The sequence below is a fragment of the Hippopotamus amphibius genome, chromosome 11 (assembly GCF_030028045.1).
Source record: "Hippopotamus amphibius kiboko isolate mHipAmp2 chromosome 11, mHipAmp2.hap2, whole genome shotgun sequence".
Classification (NCBI taxonomy): Eukaryota; Metazoa; Chordata; class Mammalia; order Artiodactyla; family Hippopotamidae; genus Hippopotamus; species Hippopotamus amphibius.
In genome coordinates, this window is record NC_080196.1 from 95,519,424 (window position 1) to 95,542,826 (window position 23,403).

The 23,403-nt window shown below is 37.4% G+C and overlaps 1 protein-coding gene across 5 annotated transcripts in view; it reads left to right on the forward strand.

The window, feature by feature from the left end:
• Positions 1-23,403, forward strand: part of RAB27B (RAB27B, member RAS oncogene family) — a 54,283-nt gene that overhangs the window by 29,513 nt on the left and 1,367 nt on the right. For 2 of the 5 annotated variants that reach the window (XM_057699278.1, XM_057699277.1), the window contains 4 exons: positions 14,108-14,279; positions 15,902-15,987; positions 20,687-20,790; positions 23,256-23,379. In XM_057699278.1, coding sequence (XP_057555261.1) covers positions 14,127-14,279; positions 15,902-15,987; positions 20,687-20,790; positions 23,256-23,379 — 467 coding nt within the window. In that variant the 5' untranslated portion in view covers positions 14,108-14,126. Of the gene's footprint in view, positions 1-9,051; positions 12,184-14,107; positions 14,280-15,901; positions 15,988-20,686; positions 20,791-23,255; positions 23,380-23,403 lie in introns of all 5 variants that reach the window. The other 3 variants (XM_057699276.1, XM_057699275.1, XM_057699274.1) reach the window with 3 other exon arrangements.

A 23,403-nucleotide genomic window follows, 5' to 3' on the forward strand; every position in this document is an offset into this window, starting at 1 on the left:
CCTCCTGATTAATTCAGCCCACCTGCATATCCCTCTTTTATGAGTTTTCTCTCTCTTCTGAACACCTATCAGATTTGAGCCCTATATTTTCTGATGTAGATCTCATTTTAAATAACTTATCAGAGGAAGGGACCAAACATTTGTTGATTTTTCTCCCAACCACACACGGGTTAAGGACCATATGGAATATCCTTTTTAAAATTTTCTATTCAGCCTCAGAGCATACCTGTTGCAGAAATAAAATTCCAGTTTAGAAATTTCAATTAACATAAGCATCTACATAACGTGGAAAGAGCCCTTGTGAGACAAATAAGCACTTTCTTTGGACTAACTCCATTCTTTGTAGATACAATCTCTCTTTTCCCCATATTTATTAAGCTAATAAAATGCATCTTGTTAAATATTGGCTAAAATAATGACCAGCCAACATTCTTTTCCTAAAGAGGCCTTGGACTTTTTATATTTCTTATTCTTGGAATTATGGCCCTGGGCGTTATCTAGAATTATGTGTAAGTGAGAAAATTGCAATAGTATGGCACTCATCTTATTTTCATAGATATTTGCCTGTGAACTCCTAGATGCTATCTAATTTGGCTTCCTCACATGTCAGAGAGGCAGACTTTGTGGGCAGATATTATGATTAGTATGTCCTTTCTCAGATAATGAAGCAAAGCAGTAGACATTTGGCATGACTTTCTCAAAGCAGCAGCCAGCTGGAAAATGAATCCAATTTGCAAGATTATTAGGACAAAATCTGAAAACTTAGTAAAACATCTTATTCAACAAACATCTCTTTAACTTAAAATCATGTCTTTTTTTAATGTGAAGACATGGTTTAAGAGTAGAAGCTTTAATTTACATATGTATACACTTAATGTCCTTTCATATATCACATAACTCTACAGGGAAAAGAGATGGATTGACCGCTGACATAGAGGATGAATTGTCCTTGTCATGATAAGGGAAAGGAACGGTCCTGTAACTGGTGCTTGTTGGCCCATTGAAGCAGAGGCCTGTAGTGGGAAAGGACCACCTGTCCAACCAGCCACTGTCTTAGGAAAAAGGATGTCTTTATGAATGTGGTCCATTCTGCTCTTCTAGTAGCTATAGGGTGAGGTTGAGGTTACCTCCAGATTAGAAATCATTCATTGGCAGTGAGGAGTCTCCGGGCTAGAGGTAGGGCAGTGTTTCTCAAACATGGCTGCATATTGGAACCATCTGGAGAGCATCAAAAACTACTAACACTTCTGTCTCACCATCAGGGTTCAAATTTACTTGGTTTGGGATATGGCCTGGGCATCAGGGAATTTTAACACAGCCAAGTTTGAGAACCACTAAGTTGGAAAAACCTATTTTCTGGTCTTGCTGATAGATTTCAGGGAAGGCATTGACCTCTTTGTGTATACTTACTAATCTGATTTATTGCATCAGAAAATTTTCCAGCCTGGAAGAGATAGATTATGTCAAAGATTCTTTCAATATAAGGCTTTGCAGAATTTCAGAGATTTACTTTTCTTTTTCTTGCTCCCGGCTGAAGTTCTGGCGAAAGGGACCTAGGAAAGCACTTTTAAAAAGTACAACTTCCTTTAAAAAGTAAGTTGTGCAGCCCATTTAGGAAGACAAATGGAAAAGCTTTCCAGGTCAAATATTAAATCTTGCAGACAATGCTTTAAGCTTAATTTATTTAATCCAAATGTTTATGTAATATCTCAGTGATGTAGTATATGTGCTTAGAGCAAGTAAAGTATTGATTTAGGGTTACTGATTTTCAGGGAAGCAAAATTTAGGATATGTGAGGGAACAAAAGTACATGTAGCAGGGAAGGCATATTAAGGGCGTTGTCATAATGGATTTCGGCAGAAGAAGGCATCTGCTAATTGTACGACGAGCTCTGCTGATGACAGTCAGCAAGAGGAAACTGCTCAAAACTGTAACAGGATCAAGTTAGATAAACTGGCTGCTTTCCTGACCGTTGGGTTTCTCTATACTAGAATGAGTTGCTGAAAGGGGTTATAGAGCCTCAGGAATACAGTTACTGGAGTATATGCTACGGGCCCTTTTCACAAGGTTTTAGGAGGATATTGTTCAGATACACAGGACACTTCCTAGGAAGTGGCTTCATTGTCAACAAGTATTAATTAACACCTAGCTAGAGGAGCTAGGCCCAATCAATTTTTTTAATATAAAATACAGTATTCTTACATTGTTGAGTTTTTTTAAATAATAACTTTATTGAGGTATAATTCATGTACCAAAGAGTCTACCCTTTTAAAGTGTGTAATTAGTGGGTTTTAGGTATTCACAAAGATGTCACCATTATCTAAATCCAGAATTTTCATCATTTCCCCCAAAAAGTCACTCCCCATTCTTCTTCTCTGCATCCCCTGGCACATTCTGGTTTACACTCTGTCTCTATGGGTTTGCCTACTCTGGACACTTCATATAAATAAAATCATAAAATAAGTAGCCTTTTGCTCCTGGCTCCTTTCACTCAGAAAAACGTTGTCAGGTTTTTGCAGGTATTTGCATTTCCTTCCTCTTTATGGCTGAGTAGTACCCCATTGTATGGATACATTCATCCACAGATGGACATTTGGATTGTTTTCAATTTTTTGTGTGGTCATATGTTTTTATTTCTTTTGGATACAGACCTAGGAGTAGAATTGATGGGTCTTGGGATCACTCTATGTTTAACTCTTTGAGAAAGTGCCAAACAGTTTTCCAGTGTGGCTGCACCATTTCACATTCCCACCAGTGATATGGGAGGGCTGCATTTCTCCACCTCTCCACTGGCACTTGATGTTGTCCCTATTTTTATTATAGCCACCTAGTGAGTGGGAAGTGGTTTTTCATTGTGGTTTTGACTTGTACTTTTCTAATGATTGATGCTATCTTAGCATCTTTTCATGTGCTTGTTGGCCATGTGTATATAATCTTTGGAGAAATATATCTATTCAGATCCTTTGTCCATTTTTTTAAATTGGGTTATTTGTCTTTTTATTATTGAGTTGTAAGAATTCTTTATATAGTTTAGATTCAAGTCTCTTATCAGAAATATGACTTGCAACTATTTTCGCCCCAACCGAAGGGTGTATTTTCACTTGTCTCATGATGTCTTTTGAAGAAAAAAGTTTGTAATTGTAATGAAATCCATTTATCTATTTTTTGTTTTTGGTACTTTTGGTATTATATCTAAGAAACTGCTGTACAATTTAAGGTTAAAAATATGTACTCCTATGTTTTTTTTCTAAGAGTGTCATAGTTTTAGCTCTTACATTTAGGTCTATGATCCATTTTCTGTTAATTTTTGTATATGGTGTACGGCAGCAGTCCAAATTACTTCTTTTGAATGTGACTGTCTAGTTGCCACAGCACCATTTGTTGAAAAAGTATTCTTTCCCCCATTGAATTGTCTTGGTCCCCTTATCACAAATGACCATAAATGTGAGAGTTTATTTCTAGACTCTAAATTCTATTCCATTGATCTACATGGCTACCCTAAGGCCAGTGCCACACTGTATAGACTGCTATTACTTTGCAGTTAGTTTTAAAATTGGGAAGTATGAATCTTCCAACTTTATTCTTCTTCGGTCAAGATTATTTTAGCTGTTCTATGACCCTTGCATTTATATATGAATTTTAGGGTCGGCTTGTATTTTCTGCCACAAGGCAGCTAGACTTTGATAGAGATTGAGTTGAATCTATGTTATTGGGTTATGTTAAAGATTAAATGTGTTAATCCTTAATACTTAGTCCTTAGAAAAGTGCCTGATATATAAGAAAGCAATATAATTCTTGTTAGATATCACTATATTATCATGTGAATTATCTCAAGTATTCCTTTCTATTTGATACTTTTGTTGTTTTTACTGCAGTTGTCTTCTGTGTGGCATTTTTCTCTTCATATTCACAAATTGCTTTCTCTGGTAAAAGTTATTATACTTATATGAAAATTTTCTTAATTGGTAAAATCTATTAGAATTGCCTGAGTGTAATTCTTACCTATCTGGAGAAGGAATCATAAAATCCTACCTTGTAACATTGTAGAGAAGCATCTGTGAAGTTTCTCATTACTATTTCTGAATTTCATGATGTGTTAAACTTAAGAATAATATCTACAGATGCTCTTATTGCAATCCATACAAGAATTATTTTTCCATTGGCTTAATACACTGTAAATTGGGCTAGATGCCAACTTCTTCCTTTAAATCATCAATGTGAGCTGAAGGCTAATATGTACATTTAAAGTGAAAGTTCTTCTTTGATTCACTTGCTCATTGATTACAGAGACATGTCAGCACCCACTGGGCTTCTTTTAGAGATTTTGGAGGGAAATGCCAAAACCATGCCTTAAGAATTGGGTAATTTCATGTTTAAGCTTAAAATTATTTTGCAGTGGATATAGAAATATTGCAGTGAAATATACAACGCACCCCTTAGCTACAGGACAGTTCACTGAAAGACCCTCTCAGTGGCTTAGAATATCTAAGCAATGCTTAACGTGGTAATTATGCGGCTCTCTTTCAAAACTAGAATTTATGAGTTTGAAGTAAGTTATATAGGAGATCTGATATGAAATAGGTATCTTTTCCATGGCACTATCTTAGCTATAACAATGTCCATTTAATTTTCTAAACCTTAAAAAATAACATGAAGTGAGATTTTCAACATTCTAGAATTTGGTATCAATGAGGGTTTTACCAAAAAAGCAGAATCACTGTGATGCAGAACATGAGGTTTATTAATCAGATTGGATTTTTCACAATTGCCTTGGCATTCTATGTAAGCCTGTTGCTTTTCTGTGTTGTGTTGTACCTGAAGTCATCAGAACCAGGGTCAGGAGAGAAAGATGGACATAAAGTCAGAGCAAGGTCAAACAGGAAAATCCTTGAGGACAAACTGGAATCCAGGAGGATGCCTGGAACTTGCCTGCATCTCTCATCACCTCTAACCTTAATGGTGCAGAGGACCTGCCGAAGACGTTGTGCCTTCTCTGTGGAGCTGCACACACACCCAGCCTAGGATTCCAAGAAGCTAAACAAGGAGATCTTGTCAGAGCTGGAGAAACTGAACACCCAGTTCTTTCTTGTGCCAACAAGGTGAGGTGACAGATCAGTGACAAAGTATGTGAGTTTCAAGGCCTGTGCCCTCAGCATGACCCTGGATACACTTTGGGACTGCACATATTTAAGTTTCCAAGAAGGCTGTGAAGTTCTCTTTTTTAAGAGGTATTTCACTTTATCAGCAGTTAGCAATATAAGTACAAGCCTTCAGAGGTTTCTCTGAATCTGAAACAGCGACTTTGTTAAGTACTAGTTTGTTCCTGTTGACCATTTACTCATCTGAAGCCAAAAGCCTGAATTGCTTTAACTACCCTGAGAGTTGAGTCATGTCTGCTAAACAGTATTTTTAAGCACACATCAGTTAGGGGTTTGCTTTCTATCCAGGGTTACATGTGAGCTTCAGGGATAATGCTAGGCCATTGCTCTCATGTCCTTTTCAGAAAGACTCCATTTAGAACATTTGTCAATATTATGCTGCAACTGGGGACAAAATAGTTTTGTATTTTGCTGGCTCCTGCAGAGCTGTAATGATCCAATGTTAGGGAAACATTAAAAGCATTGATCTGAATGGATCTATATTAGTAAACTGAATAATTTAAAAGCTCTTTCAATTCAGGTAAAAATTTCTCAAATAAAGGAGCAGCCTTTTTATGACCCCGATTGTGAGAATTATTGGCAAAGCTCCAGTGTTCTCAGTAAGAATATTCATTGCACAGATTTGGGTTTTAGCAATTTCAAGTCCAGAATTTCAAGGTCTACTAGATCTTGACCCCAGAGTACTATGCCCCTTATGGGTACAGTGAAACTGGAATAAAATTGGAGAAGTGTAAGAACTCATGAACAAGGAAAGTGTGGATATGATTTGAGTTTAGAAAGTAAAGAGTAGGGGTAGAGAGGACATTCTAAAGAGAAAATTAACGATAGTAGAAAATAGGATTACTGGACTATGGGCCATAATATGAAACTTAAAATAAACTCTTGAGGTAATAAGACTGGTACTTTCATTGATTTTCTAAAGCCTTCCACAAATAAGTATAATACAATTATACAGAATTAGAAATGTCAGGTGGAAAAATAAGTAGCAAAACAAGAGATTTTAAAAATCATACGAGAGCAGTTTGTACAACTCCATAAAGTACATTTCATTTTCTAGATGAGATGATTAATGCTCTACAAAATTACAACTTTGCAAAATTGATCCTACTGGAGACAGGATTAAATGAACCAATTACCAGAGAAGAAATAGAGTAATTTAATTCCCCCCAACAATACACACATATCACCTGGACAAGATGGTTTCACATAGAAATTCCGTCAAACATTTAAAGATCCGATAACCCCCATAATACTTAAACTACTCTAAGGCATAGAAAAAGAAGGAAATTTTTCATATCCTTTCAATGAAGTGATTATAATGTAAACCTCAAAACTAAATATTGTTGCAAAAACAAGACAAATCTTACTTATTAATACTGATGAAAAAGTTAAATAAAATGTAAGTAACATAACCCAACAGCACATTAAAAGATACTACATCATGAACAAGTGAAACATTTCAGAAATGTAAAGATATTGCTATATAAGGAAATCTATTCATAAAATTAAGCTAAGGAGAAAAAACAGAAGGTCGTCTCAATAGAAGAAGGAGTAATTGATAAATTTAATATCCACTCATGTTAAAAGCAGCCAGCATCTTCCTTAATGGAAAAACACTAGAAAATTTCCAATTAAAATCAGAAGCAAGGATGTCCACTATCTCTATTCCTCTTTAATTTTATAGTAGAAGCATCAGCCAGTGAAAGTAGAAAGAAAAAACAAATAGAAGCATAAAAATTTGAAAGAAAGAAATAAAGTATACCTATTAATTAAGGATATAATTGTACATCTGGAAAATTCAAACTAATGAATTGAAGAAACCACTAAAATAATAGGAAAATTTGCCAGAGCATTGGGTAATAAAACCAATATACAGACGTCAATAATGTTCATATAAACAACAAAACAATAATAGGCAGAAGTTCACAGATGAATCCCAAGTTACAAAAACAAAGAAAGAAAATAATATACTTAGTTGTGAACACAACAAAATATCCAAAATCTGTATGAGGAAAACCGTGAAATAATCCTGGAAGTCACAATAAGTAGCTTGACCACATGGAAGATATATGTTTTTGGATAAGAATATTCAATATTGTAAAGATGTTAAGAACAACAAGGAGGGGATAACTTTTTCAGATATTAAACATTCTATGAATAATCATATTTAAATTGGTGCTGCATGAAGAGATAGTCAGACCAGGAGAACAGAAGAGAATAATCCAAGAATAGACATGCTGTGTATGAAATTTCACTATATGATAGATGTAGTATCTTAAATCAGTGATGAAAAGATGAATTTGTGCATAACTTGTATTTGAACAGCTATAGCAAGATAAGTTTGGATCAATTCTTCATAACATATTTATGATAAATTCCAGGTGAGTTAGGTATTTATTTATTTATTTTTTTTGTAAAATTTTTTTTAATTTATTTTTTATTTATTTACTTATTTATTTATTTTGTGGCTCACGGGCTCTAGAGCACAGGCTCAATAGTTGTGGCCCATGGGCTTAGTTGCTCCGTGGCATGTGAAATCTTCCCAGAGCAGGGCTTGAACCCGTGTCCCCTGCATTGTCAGGCAGATTCTTAACCAATGCGCCACCAGGGAAGTCCGAGTTAGGTATTTAAATATAAAATTGAAACCATATAAGTAGCAGAAGAACACATGAGTGAATTCCTTTATTACCTGGGATGGGAAAACCTTCCTGTGATTCAGAATTTGATTTCTCCTCCCTCAGACATCAAAAACAACAATAAAAGTCTTTTGGGTGACATAAATATCACAAGCAAAGTAAAGAGACAAATGGGAAAACCTATTTGCAACTTAAATAAGAAGGTTTTAATACCCTTAATACACAAAAAACTTCTAAAAATAAGAGAGAGAAACCATTTTTTAAAATGAACAAGCAATATGAGCCTTCCATTCACACAAAAAAGGAATACAAATAACCCTTAAACATATGAAAAGATGCTTGACCTTGATCATTGTAAAAGAAACACAGGCTAAAATAGCATTAAAATATGGCTTCTGACCTATCAAATACTCAGAAAGCCAGATGTTTGACAACATTTTCTATAAGTAAGCACAATGTCAGAGGTAAGTTGAGAAATCTTCAGAGATAGATATTGAATTATTCATGAAAAAAATGTTATGATGCTTGGTATTTGCTTCAAAATAATCTGGTAAAGGGAGAGTTTTGGACACATGAAACAAAATAGGCCATGTATTGGTAATTTAGAAGCTAGGCCATCAGTATATGGGCATATACTACTATTCCCTCAAATTTTGTGTATGTTTGAAAGTTCTCATAATAAAAACTAAAAGGGGAAAAGGGGGAAATTCATGCAGCTTCAAAAGAAAAATTAAGCTAAAGGGAAAAATATTACCTTATAGAAAAAAGAATTCTAGAGAAATGAAATTATTCATTGGCTTAGAAGTACACTTAGTATGTGAGAATAATGACATATCAATGGAGAAAAACCAATTTAAAGCTGACTTGTGTTAGAATGTTTACCCTTTACTTTCAGAGTGAGTAAGCTCAATAAATTCTTGGTTTATCTCTATCATGTTAGATTCCTTGACCATAGAAAGAAACAAAAGGAACATATTTTTTTAAAAATAGATCTGATTGCTTCAGTAGACATATCGATCACTGTCATCTTAAGTAAAAGTTGTTCAGTTAAGTTGATGTTGATTTATATTTGCAGTTTGGTTTGAGAGTTCCATATAGGCTCACATCCATTAATTCTAAATAGCCTTTGAGAAGTATCGAAATAAAAATTATCTTAAATAAATCTTGCAAACTGAAAAAAAATGCTATAGAATACACTAAAGAGAATTTTTTTTTTTTTAATTTACACCCTTCCCTCCCAACTTCCCTCCTTCCAGAAAATGCCGTCTGTTCTACTGATGCACAGGCCACAGGTCCCTAGAGTACTTCGGCTGTCCATAATTTAACTGTAACCTCCTGGACGTGAATGTAGTTGTAAGAAGCCATATTTCAAGGTCAGTTAATGAGAACCACCCTCAGGCTATCATTCAGATAATGAAGAGCTTGCTATGAGAGTCCCAGACCTCAAATGCTCTTAGTGGAACCCAACACAAACCAATCAAGTAGAGATAAATGAGAAAATATTTAACATCTGTCCATTTTATGCTTCATAGTTTTATTTTATTGAAACCATCCGCAGTGGATGCAAAGTAGTATCACTGATATTTTATTTGTCTACTATTTTAAGCTTTCTGAGGTACTTTAAGAATGTGAAGTTGGTTTTCATGAATTTAATATGTTCAGGTCACAAGTTCATAGCTTGTCATGACATTCTTCAGATTGTTACTTGGAGAACTAGCAAAGAACACCGAAGTTTGCATGGGTTAGTGTGTCTGTGTAGTAGCCATGCACACATGTCTGTAGCATTTGTTAAGCTCCCCCAGAGGAATCAGAGTGTATCCATACAAAACATCATGCAAAGCAAGAGGTGCCAGTAAGTGTTAGAAAGTCCAGTTCTTTGAGCTCTGACCTATTCAACTGACAAGTTTTATATGCTCTTTGCCAGCACAAATCTCACTTTCAAAAATTATAGTCCTTCTGTACTTTCTCTTTTCCCAGGTTATTTGAAACTGCTCCCCTGAAGATATAAATATTCTATCTTGAGGAAGTTTTTATACTCTTGTGCAACTTAAAATAGAAAAACGAACTCAGGAAGCCAGACTTGGAAAGTATCAAGGTTATTATTTAATCTAAATCCTCACTTTTCAGATGAGGAAGGGAGGAGAACCAAGTTCTGAATTTGGAGAGGCACCACTTCCGCCAACTGCTCAAAGATAAATTTCATTAATCATGACATTTGCATGACTCTGAGAAGCTTCAGTAGATTTATACACTAGCACGTATGTATCGAGCTCCTCCTATATGCCAGCCACTATACTGGGCTCTATGGATCTAGCAGTGGACAAGGAAATTAAATTCCTGAGATAATGGAATTTATTTTGATCAAGAAAGAAATATAGCTGGGTAAAAAAAAGAGAGAGAGAGAAAGTATGGGCAACATCATTTGAGATATTCTGACTATGAAAATCATGTTCCCAGAGAAAATTCCCTTCCCCTTAGAATGAAAATATTTCTACTTTCTCCCTGTCTAACCCACTTTCCATTTCAAATCATAATGAGCATCAGTCTTGAGGCTTCCTCTATTAGAAACTGTCATCCCATAAATTATGTAACTTCCCTGCATGTGATTTCTTATCTGTAAACGAAGGGCTAGACCACATGATTACTCAGATTTCCTTCTACCTTTCAGATTCTTCATTAAACAGAGCCTCATGGGTGTTTTGAATTCTTTTCCTTACTTTTCCCAGCCTCTTATCTTCCCACACAAGGCTCTGAGGATGCTGCTGCAGTTTCTGTATCTTTCTGTGTCTAAAAGACCTTCTGGCTCTTGTGGTATAGTTTGTGATGCAGTGATAATGGCAGAGTCAGACACGTTTCCTGAAACACAGCAATCTTCTGGCTTTTTCTTCCCTTTTAGATTCATAGAACCAAGAACTAACAATCCCATCAATCCTTGTGCGGGAATAAACAATACTGCTAAACCTGTCAGCTTTTTGATCCTTTCCAGATCATTTTTTTTTTTAGCTCAGTTCCTGGAAAAAGAAACCTTACCAAGGCTTTTATTTTTCTTTGTGTGTTGTATTTGCCGTGCCAAGGATAGACTATTGAGGTCATATGATTTTAGGACTCAGAAAATCCCATAGTAATAAAAGAGGAACCAAACTAAGCACAAAAGAATTTTTTTTTAATTACAAACTAAATGCTAGAGAATTATGTATATAATGAGTTATAAAATTCATTTTTAAAAGCAACTTGGAGGCAAACTATCTCATACCCAGCTTAATATGCCAATTTCTTTAAATAGTCTATTGAAGACACTAAATAAATGGTTTCCACAGTGCCAAGCTTTCCATTCATTTCAGGTGGAATTTATGTTCAATGCCACAAAATCTCCACCATCTTTCGCTTAAAGAAAATAGCCTGTGTGGGCTGCAGTAGAGCTGATGCATGTTAGCCAGTGTTTTTGACTCTGGATTAGAGCCTGATTGGGAGGCAACCCCAGGCGGTTTACAAACTGCTGATTGGCTACAGGTCAGGAATATATGGTAGGGCATGTAGTTGGCAAGTAGTGATAGTATCATTCTCTAAGTGGCAATTAATCTCTCATGCGATTGTCCTGAATCTCCTCTCGTACCTAATTCTTCCTTGTGCTATGAGGCTAAATGCAAGTTCATCTTCCTCTACAAAATCTTCTCTGACCATTGCAGTCCATCAAGATTATCGTTTTGTTGGAACAAAAAGCACAACTATTTGACTCATTTATCAGCTGATTGTGTTCCATCTTGTAAAATTATGTTGTATTTACTTTGTTGCATCCTTCTTCACGCGTGCCTTGTCAGAAACTAGATTTTGGATTACATTTTTGGAATTTTCATCTTTGGGCCTGACACTGTATGTTAAAGGTATTTAACTAGATTTGCTCAAGACTTAGCCTTTTGTGATGCTGTCACCAAAAATATTGCAAAAAGCATAGTTAACTTTAAGCAAAATTTTAAAATGTGCTGATGTATCTTCTTGATCTGTTCTTTTCATTTTTCCAGGAAACCACAGTATCCTCCAACTTTAGGCGGCTAGTAGCTTCTTCCCTCTGATTATCAGAGTTTGTGTCCAGGGAAGAATTTCGCATTAATTACTTAACTATCTTAGAATATTTAGATTTAATCTGTTTCTTTCCAAGAGAATTAAATCTTATCTGATTCTACCAGGGAAATGACAGACTTTATCACCCTCCAGAGGAGTTTTACATGAGCAAGTTTGGAAGGGAAAGAGAGACTAAGGTAGAGTGATGGTGGGGATGGTAGACCTTAAATGGGGGGGGGGGGGAACATTCAACTTTGGCAGCAATCTCCTCTAGCAACCCATTTGGTTCGAAGACTAGGAGCGGCAACATCTTCAACCCAGAAGTCCCGGTAAGATATTTAGCACAAACTCAAACACAGAACCACTCACTGCCAGGCAGCCAATCAATGCAGACATTTTCTAAGAAGAATTTCACATCAGTAGTGGAGGTATCTGTAACCTTGTTTTAAGGAAGGCTGGTTGTTGGTAGTTGCTATGCACCTCTTCCTGAGCTATGATTATACTTTGTATAGATCTTAAAAAAGAAAAAGAGTACATTCACAGTCAGCAAACATCCACCGTGAGAGTCCTACTCAGTGAAGAAAGGATGTTATAAGAGAGGAAAGCTTTAGCGCAAAAATATATATTGACAGCTCTCAAAACACCGGACCTCAAAAACCGTTCGTTAATTAAAGAAATATACATCCATCAACCATAATACATTTAGGAGGATTTAGCATCAATAGCGGTCAAATTTTAGAAAATTCTAATGTGAAAACACTGTAAATCTTCCAAATGATGTAATATACTGGCTGGCTAACCACCTAATCTTCATCTTCATCATTATTTATCCAAAGACATGAAACAGTGTAGTTTTGACCATATGCTGAAATGACCGTGTGAAAAATAAAGCTTTGTTTAAATTGATGAATATGTGCATCGTTTTCTTTCGTTCTTTCTTTTTCTAAAATTTTTGGCCATGCCACGTGGCTTACAGGTTCTTAGTTCCCCAGCCAGGGATTGAACCTGCGCCCCTGCATTGAAAGCACCAGGGAATTCTCTGCATCATTTTCTTACATGTAGAAAAATGATTAGAATTATGTAGCAATTTTTAGATATGTCGGTGAAGCAGCCTATTGTTGACATTTCATTTTGATCACCTCAGAATTCCTGAAGAGTACACTGTCTTCTGGATTGAAGAGGTGGGGAAATATTCCTCCTTCTCACATGATAGGAGAGAAATGTTTCTATTCTAGGGACATCTTCATAAGCCTTTCTGTACATAGGATATGACAAACCCATTTCTATAACACACAAATCAGAAAAGTTGTACCAAACGGCAAGTCATTTTGCTAACCTCAAGAGTGGAAACTACATCAAGTATTTAGTGGGTGATGGTGTAGTTCAAAGGCATGTGGTAGTAGTTTGGGTGTGACCACTGTTTCTGGCATTAGCCCTTGGCACCACGCATAGCCTTTGCAACAACAGAAGAAACTAAGACTGAGGCAGGAGAGGTGAGGGGAGTGGCAGAAATGGCAAGTGATGTTCCTTCAGGAGAAGCATCAGCAGTTACCATAGTTATGCCTCTGAATAGCTCTTCCCCTTTTTTCAAGACCTAGAAAATATTCAACAGATTTGCCAAATACAGCAGATTTGCCATTGGAGAACATAGGGTTCGGTATTTCAAAATAGAAGATTTTAAAACATTGCTTTTGAAATGATTTCAAATCAGTGTTTTTAAAGGTTGTCATTTCAGTTGTTAAATTTTTTAAATTAAAAAGGAATATTTTGTATGCATGTAATAGAAAGCTCTGCAGGATTAGATGCAGAATATTCCCCTGGGCTTTTCTGTTCCACTACTCATGTATAATTTCGGTCTCCCCCTAGCACACCTGCATCATCTTGGACAGCTTTTTCTGTTCCCTGTGACTCCTCTTCCTAGCCCCATATCATACTCTTGATCTCAAGGGACACTGGCTTTAAAAAAAAAGAAAAAAAGCTGTAATTCTAAGTTCTGCTATTGCTGTGGCAATAGCCATGGTGGGTACACATAGCTTTTGTTCTGTATTACCTGACATGATGTAAAAATATAGGTACTAAGTGAAATCATGGAAGAGTCCTTACTCCTGAAGCTGCTCTGAACTAGTTAACTTAGAATTTCACAGAATAGAGGCATTTCAATTTTTTACCTTTGAAAGCTAAATGTACATGGTTTTACAGGAAGGCAAAGGAAAACCAATTTTAATTGTAAATACTTATTTTCTTCCCACACAGGCCCATCAAAACCATCACTATGACCGATGGGGACTATGATTATCTGATCAAACTCCTGGCCCTTGGAGATTCAGGCGTGGGGAAGACGACATTTCTTTATCGATACACAGACAATAAATTCAATCCCAAGTTCATCACAACAGTAGGGATAGATTTTCGGGAAAAACGTGTGGTACGTTTTTAACCATACTGTTAACCGGTTGCTGATTCTCCTGTATCAAATAAGAATTAAGAAGCTATGTTTATTGCATTGCAAGGTGTCTCTCTTTTATCACGTGAAATTCATAACCTGTCACTTTAATCCAACTTGAATATTATTTTTTACTGTCTCAAATATAGATTACATTTTGCTTAGAAAAAAATGAGTGGCACTATCACTTGCCTCCAGAAGTACACAGGGCAACTAAAATAAATCATCTACGGGTTTCCATAGTGTGTTTTCTTTGAATTCTTAAGGAACCTTTCAAAACATGAATTAGTATCTAAAATCATTAACTCTTGATCTCAGTTCCTCAATAAAAACAAGTGTTCATTTTCCTATGCTGACGAAAGAGCTTAAAAGAATGATTGGCACATAGCTGGAACATGAGCTTTGTGAGCTCTTGCTGCATTTTTATTTATGTGTAGACTCAGCCATCAATCACTAGCTTCTTATGAACAGAATGTGAGACCAATCCATGCTATTTTTCAAGATAAGGGAGTTTAAGTGAGAATCACAGCCACTTCCTTCTCCTATGCTAGACGCTAATGACAGGAAGAAGGATATTGTGACATGTGAGACGTGTAGCATAGGCACAGAAGCTTAGCCAGATTTACTGCCACCGGAGGTATTCTTGATTGCCAAGATGGCGGCTGCTTCCAGTTGATGTCAGAAATGCAAATAAATAAATAAATAACAACAACAACAAAAAACAGCAAAGAAAGTGATGATTGAGAAGTTAAATCATGGTTCCTTACACTATCCTGTACCTTATCTGAAAGTCGCGTAGTGTAGTTCTAGCAAACTTGCTCCCAACCCCTCCAGGATTTTTCTGTGCCTACTCCCCTTCCAAATGCCCCCACTGATCTAGGTATAAGTCCTTGAAAAGTTTTCCCTTTAAAACATTTTCACTAAACCGTAAGTAAGAAAGCTGAATGAATATTAAAATTATTATGCTTTGCTTAAATAAGAAGTCGAAAGGCCGTCATTTAAAAAAATTAAACTTTTCTAAAAAAGAGCCTTCGAAGAAAAAGCTAGTAAGGGAAGATGTGAAATATCCTGTGTAAACTTATTGAGAAATTTTATGTGTATTTCGTGGCTAAGTCATTTTGAAAGTCCAGTGCACAGTAGAAGATACTCAAGTATTTGTAAAGCATTTTACTGTTTTAAAAATGCCTTCATATCTGTTATTTCATTTAAGTTTGCAGTAACTCTGTAAAGTAGGAGGAGATTATGGGTCTCGATTATCTAAAAAGAAAATAAGATTCTAAGAGGTTAAATGAAGAGTCGATATTCAAACCTAGAACTTGGGTCCTAAATCTAATGTTTGCTGCCTCCGTGAAGGAAAGACAGAAGGCGTCTAATTTAAGTTTGCAGGATGCCTAAATTGTGTTGAAAACCATACTTATACTTGACATTTAAAAGTGAGAGTATGTGTGATACTTCTGGGAAAAAAAAACAGAGCAAATATTTATTCTGCACTATGAACTTTGATTATACTAATTGAGAAAAAATATGCTGAGTGAACCCAGAGAATTTGAATGCAGACAAAATCCAAAGCAGTATCAACTGATGACATTTGTATTTTTTTCCAGGTTTATAACACACAGGGACCAAATGGGTCAACAGGGAAAGCATTTAAGGTGCATCTTCAGCTTTGGGACACCGCAGGACAAGAGCGGTAACAGTGAATTATTTTGTTTCTAGCTACAAATAGCTTGGAAAAACTTATTTTAATGTGAATGCTGTATGTGAACTTGAAAATCTAAGGATATGCAACTCTCCTCCTGGTGTCAAAATAGACATATGTATCAAAAAATAAAAATAAATTATTTGTAGTTAATTAACCATAACTAGCATTGTATATTTGGTGCAGATTTCAAAAATCAGATTTTCAGAAATCTCTGTGAAGATTCTTATACATTGTCTTTGTACTTTGTAATAGGGGAAAAAAGAAAAACTTCTCCAGAATTTAACTGAATTGAGGTGGGAAATTAACATTGTTACAAGTGCTACTTGAAGAGGGAATTGAAGGAAAGGGTGTTAATATCTTTCTCGTCACTCTCTGTCATTACACACAGCCTCTCATCCTGTGCCATTTGACTGGCTTTACTAAGATTTTGGTCTCACCATCACCCTCCAGCTGGGAAGTCTTACTCCCCACTTTCCCTGAGCCTCTCCTTTCACCAGGCGTGGCTCACATCACGTGTGCTCGGTGGGGCTTTTCTGAACACTCCAGCTGAAACAGACTCCCTCTTTCTCGACCTCCTACAACATCTACCCTTAAGTTACTCAGTTAATTATATAACACCTTTCAATAAGCGAATCTTTTATTTTTTCTCTAACTGCTGTACTTCGATTCACTTGTGACCTTCTCACCCCAACACAATTGTGAGCTTTATAAAGACAGAGGCCATGCTTGGTTTTTCAGCCTCTTCCCTGGTACAACGTCCAAGACAAGACACACTCAGTAGACGGTAGTGTTGATTGCTTAGAGCCAGAAGTGCTATGCCATTAGTTGATGAAATATTGAGATGTAAACTTTCAGAGTGCGAAAGACCCCAAGCTAGTGAAGCTTTTCAATATTAGATGAAACAAAAATTGGCAATAGATTGTCAGAGAAGATATTTAGAAGGCGTATACCTCCTATGCATCGCACGTCTTACAATGTTTATGCTTGTAAACACTTCAGTCTTTGAAACGAATCCAAAACATTCTCGCTTTCAGTGAGTGTAAACGCTGGGAGAGGTGCCGGGCCCTCTCTGTGAGCTTTTTTGACTGTGAATTCCATTTACACACATCCTTCAACACGGCTGGTTCTTCTGAAGCCGTTCCTCACAAGAATCTCTGTTCATATGTCAGTTTTGTTGTCACAAAGATGTATGTTTTATAGACCAATTTAATTCATTTTTTGAAGAAGTAATATAAGAAAATGTGGTTCCCATATGTCTTCGCACACGATATGTCAGCCTAGCATGATGGCAGGCTTCTCTCATCTGTCCTTTTAAGACAGTTGCTCCAGGAGAGAAGTGGGAAATACTAGGGACAGTCTTAGTAACATCGAGGTTATTCATCCCTTGAGAATTTTGTGTTCTATATATATAAGGTGTAGCTAAGCAACAGGATAAACAATGCCTCACACCTCAACCCTGTGCCTGAGGACATCTGGCACTATGACCCATGTATGATAATGATTATTGATAAGAGTCACCTTATGGGAAGGAGGAAAAAAAATCATCCCTCTTATGTAAACCTAAAGGATGCAGGGCACAGACTTAGTTCTCAGTGAGGGAGAAAGCCATAATGTGCCCCAGGATTTGTTTTCTCATGGGGCCTAGCTTTCCTCACCCTGGGGACAGAATGAGGTTGATGGGTAAAGCTAGAAATAAATAACCTTTCACCTGGAGTAAACCCTGGAAAGTTAACCCTGGGGGTTAACAAGGGTACTGGGCTGAGTGGTCCAGGGTATGAGCCTGGTCCAGAGCAAGAGTATCTTACCCGTGTTGCTATGGATGGGAAAGTATTTGCTCCAATGAGACCTATCCAACAAGTACATTTTTATTTTAAATATTTTTTTTTCCTTTAAAAAATTTTTTATTTTTATTATCATTATTATTTGGCTGCATTGGGTCTTCATTGCTGTGCATGGGCTTTCTCTAGTTGTGGCGAGCACAGACTACTCTTCATTGTGGTGCACAGGCTTCTCATTGCGGTGGCTTCTTTTGTTGTGGGGCATGGGCTCTAGGCATGCGGGCTTCAGTAGTTGTGGCTCGCAGGCTCTCGAGCGCAGGCTCAGTAGTTGTGACCCAAGGGCTAAGTTGCTCTGAGGCATGTGGGATCCTCCTGGATCAGGGCTCAAACCTGTGTCCCCTGCATTGGCAGGTGGATTCTTAACCACTGTGCCACCAGAGAAGGCCCGGGTACATTTTAAAGTAATTATAATGTGCTGTGGGTAGTGAGAGGGGCATAAAGCACAGTCTTATCCTCAAATGAGACACACACACACACACACACGCACACTCTCTCTCTCTCTCTCTCTCTTAAGGAGAGGACGGAGAGCAGACTCTTGTGGCTGAGTTAGCCACACTCTTGTGGTTTGAGTAGGAGACAGTTTTGTGAGTACAGCTAGTCCCCAAAGAGAGAGAAAGAACCGTTCAATAAAAACACTGTAATCTCTGAGCTTCTAGTGACTAGTAGGGACAAATCCACAAAAATAAAATTGAGTAAAACTTTTGGTATTTCAGAATCATCATGATTATGTCCTACCAAAGAAATCTTATTTTGGAAATAAATAGTTATTAAAATATCCCTTCTCCCTGCTTTAGTATTAAAAGTATTGTTCTCTATTGAAGTCATTTAACACTTTAATAATGTTATATCCTTTGCTATTTTCTTTCTTTATTCCTGTATCAAAATTTGACAAACATTTAGTGAGCAAAAAATATGTTCAGGGCCATAAAAATGCAATGGGTAGCAAGTTAGAAACAGCTGCTTTTCTCTTGGAGCTTGTAGGGTGGAATTTGGACAAATAAACAATTGCAATAATAGCTTTAGGACAGTAACAAGAAAAAAAAGAGTGGGTGTCAGTTGCACCAAGAGGAGTCCATAACCTACATGGGGGTCTTGGGAAGTCAGCGTTGGGAGGGGATAGTGTTATATATAAATATATACACTCATACAATGTATGAGTGAATCTTATCTAGGCTAAAAGGATAGGAGGTAAAGGAAGCAGGAAGGCGAGGTTACCCACAGGAATAACAGCATGTGTGGAAGCCCAGGGGAGACAGTGAACTTTCTAAGAACTAAAAGAAGATCATTATGCCTGTGGGTAGTCAAGAGGTGAAGCTGGTGAGAAGAGCGAGGGTTAGTTCATGCAGAGCCTTGACGGATTATTGAAAAGTTCAGTCATTATCTTAAGAGCAATACATCATCATGTAAATGTTTTTAGCAGAGGATTTATATAATCAATGGGAAGAAATCAGGGAAGAGGAGGATCCCAAACAACACTGGAGACAGGAAGCCTGTTGAGAAGGCTGTTGAAATTATCCAGGTGGAAGATAATGGGCTGGAAACTAGAGTAGTGGCAGAAATGAGACGGTCAGGAGATATTTGTTGATTGCTTGTATACAGCAGGTGAAGGCAACCAAGGCAGATGGTGAATCCACTGACAGAAAAAGAAATCAGGAGGAGGGGTCAGTTTGGTTTTGAACATGTGAAGTTGAGGGTACCTTAGTTTCCTCCTAGTGGAAATACCCAACAAGTAATTGGGCGTACAGTGTGGACAGCAGGAAAGAGCTAGACCTGAAATTTGGGGTTCAACATATAGGTGATAATTGAGCCATGGAAGTGGATGAGATTACCCAGTGAATCTATGTAGAGCAAGAAGGGGTCAAGAATAGAATCCAGAGGAAACCCAAGAATCTAGAAACAGGCCAAAGTAGGAGATCAAAAATTAGGAGGACATTTAGGCTAGGAAGCGATATGCTTCTCTGTTTCAAAGTCATGTGTTTTTCTAAAAACCAATTGCCAAATTCACTTCTTTATCCGTATAGCCCAAACCTTCTCTGGACCATATGTGTGATCTCTGGTTTTGCCCATTTCTGACATTGAAGTCAATCTGAGAGCATCTTCAACTTCCCCTAGGATATTGAGGTGGAGCAGGAGAGAGAAAGCCTTCATATTACATGTGATGGAGTGTATTCTTCAAAATCCTCCGTTAGAGCTGAGTGCTCTTGCTTTCTCTCATCAACTACTCTCTCTGCCCTGGCCTCCACCCCCCTAATCAACACCCTATTTTTCCTTTCTTCACTGTCTTCCTTCTCTTTAAGAGACATGCATTCCAGCCTAAAGTTCAGTTTTACCCCCAAAGAGTGCTTATAAAAGAGTTTTCTCACCAACATTGTTTTCCCTGCAAAAGAACCCTAATTCCAGCTGCTAACAAGTTGTGGTTTTCTGCATGTAACCCCAGGCATTCACTTTCAGGCTGCCATGTGCCAAGCTTCCTTCTGGCCACAGACAGGAAAATTGAAAAGTATAAGTATAAGCCCCAGCTTATATTTTAATTGTGGGCCACAAGATGCTTGTGTGCCAACGAGAGAAAGATTCCAAAGGGCTGTGTAAGCAAGTGTGTGATTGAAGGTTACAAACTTTTGTGTGTGTACCTGCTATGGAACATAAAGCCAGGACGTGATCTTAAACAAATCTATAACCAGGTGTTCTCCTCTGACCCTTCAGCAGTCTTTCTGCTCACTCTCCCATCATATGATCACCCAGAGGATGCCACGGAGAGTTCATATTTGAAAGGGAAATAGGGTTTGTATTGTCATCTGAATTTGCATGTGGACTAACATTCAGAACTATCCATTGTGCTTTCTTGGCAGATTCCGGAGTCTCACCACTGCGTTTTTCAGAGACGCCATGGGTTTCTTATTAATGTTTGACCTCACCAGTCAACAGAGCTTCTTAAATGTCAGAAACTGGATGAGTAAGTGGGACTGAGTAACTTCTACTGGTCACGTTGGGACACAACGGCTCTATTTGCTTGTTGGCCTCACAAGATGAAGCCAGATGGGTGACCACACATTAACTCTAAAAAGAAGTCACAAGTTTAGTGTTTCCTGCGTCACCTTCAAAGAGGTGGCTTCTGTGTGGCTTACCACATAAAACTGATTTTCCTTTGACACCTTAGAAGAACCACCACCTATACGTAAGGACTTTATTATTGCAATTGACAGGCCATTCATTCCACTTGTCCAGTAAGTCTTGAAGGACTTCTTACAACTAAGCGAGTGGTCACATCTACTCCATCTAGCCTGGAGGGGACACAGAGAAATAGCAGTGTTTTCTGAGCAGGCACCTGGGCACCTATAGTGTGTGCCTTGCACATGGGTTACCTAAAGGGTTCCTCATGGGTTAATTAGGTGAGAAATAGTTTCAGGGCAGAACAGCCACGTGAAGATATGGTACGGTGTATCGGTTAATAAACTCTCCTTGAAACTTTACTTTTTCTTTTGAAAAGTATTCAAGTGTGAGGAAGATGGATCTAGAAAAAATCACCAGCCTTCATGGCAATTTAAACATAATATAAAGTTTCAAAGTAGCCTAATCAGGTATTAAAGCCAGATTGATATATGTCAGCACAGAAGCCTGGTATTTGATTTTTCCTTGATTTTTCAATTGATGTAGCACTAAAGACAATATTTCATCTGCATTTTTTAAATTACAAATACCAGTTTTGATCCTAGTGGGACATGGGGCTGGTGCTGCTTGTCATTTCTAAATTTGTTGGGGCTGTCTGTGGCCAGAGCGATAGTTTTTAAAAGATTAGATCATATTATTCCTCTGCTCAAAGTCCTTCTGGGATTTCCCATTTCATTTGGAAGAAAATCCAGAGTCCTTTGCTTACCTCCAAGGCCATAGAGATCGCTTTCCTCTTTAATTCACTCTTACTCCGCCCCAGCTCACTGGCCTCCTCCTAAAAAGCTTAATTCTGCCTGGGGCTTTTGACTGCTCTTTTCCCATTTACAGCATGTGTTAGTTCTTTCACCTCCTTGAAGTTTTTGTTCAAACCTTATTTCTCTCTTGGGAGAAGCTTTCCCTCACCACCCCATCTAAAACAGCGCTCTCCATCACCCTGTATTCCCTCAGTACAATTTTCATTTCATTTGGTCACTGCCATCACCTGATATGATATATTTCTTTCTTTACATGTAGCTTTGATCCTTTCCACCCCTAGAAATATAAGCTCTATGAAGGCTCAGACTTTGTCTACTTTGTTCCATTACGATACCCCAGAGCACCTGGCTGAGAGTGTCTGGCTGTGTAGCTTCTCAAATATATTCATATCTTATTATCACATATTAAATGTAATTTTATGTATATGCTTTAAATGTAAGTTCACTAACTCAGTTGCGCCAGTGGGAAAAATACCAACATATTCTGACAATTGCTTCTCCAAGTGAATTTTTATCCTAGGATCTGTCTCCATTTCCTTTTATTATTACATTTCTTTATCCAAATTTTAGTGTTATTAGTGGGTTCTGGGGGGATAACCAGGTAAGATTATTCAGTTCTTTCAGAGAATGATTCGGTCATCATTTTTCAAGGTAGACGAGATTTTCCCTTGTTTCTAAAAATTTTTAGAAGGATACTGTTGGGATTTAAGATAATTAATTGCCATATCTAATAAGGTTTTAACTCCTAATATCCAAATAATTGGTTGCAGAGTAAGTCTTTGTCTTCTTCCTCTGGCCTCAGCAAGGTTGCACATAGTATGCCTTGAGATAGACAATAATATAGTCCCATAACCTTGAAAACATAGGTTGACAAGTTTGGTTTTTTTTTATCATTTCCTTCCTTTCTCCCTCCCTCTTTTCCTTCTCCTTCTCCTTCTCCTCCTTCTTCTTTCCCTCCTCCTCCTCCCCCACACCCCCTTTCTCTTTTAAACAGTGTCTCCTGAAGAAAAGAGAAAAACAAGTGATCTGCCCTAATATTGTTTCTACATGAATTTGTGTGGTTCAAAAATGTTCTGCTCTTATAGATCATCACCTTGAACCTCAGGAAAGGGAAATGTAGCAGCCTCCTAAAGGAAAGAGCAAACCTATGTACTCTTATCTCCACTTATATTTGAGGGACAAATGGTATGAAAAACAGTATGTTCATCTCAAAGGGCATTTCCCCAGGTGTAGAAGAGTGCTGATAGGTGTTCATACAGGTGCTTCATATACATTATTATTAATCTTCACAACCTGCAACCTGTGAGGCACTATCTCCATTTTCTAGATGAGGAAACTGTGGCTGGGAAGAGTTAAGCAACTTGGCTAATATAACATAACACGTAAGCAGCCAAGCTGGAGATGAACAATTAGATTAGGACTCTGAAGTATGAGCAGTCATGTGACATCACTTGTTTATAGCTAACTTGCTGGTTCCATCTGTTTGCTTTCCAAGGCCAACTGCAAGCAAATGCTTATTGTGAAAATCCAGATATAGTATTAATTGGCAACAAGGCAGACCTGCCAGACCAGAGGGAAGTCAACGAACGGCAAGCTCGGGAACTGGCTGACAAATACAGGTAAGTGAGTCATGTGGAGATGTC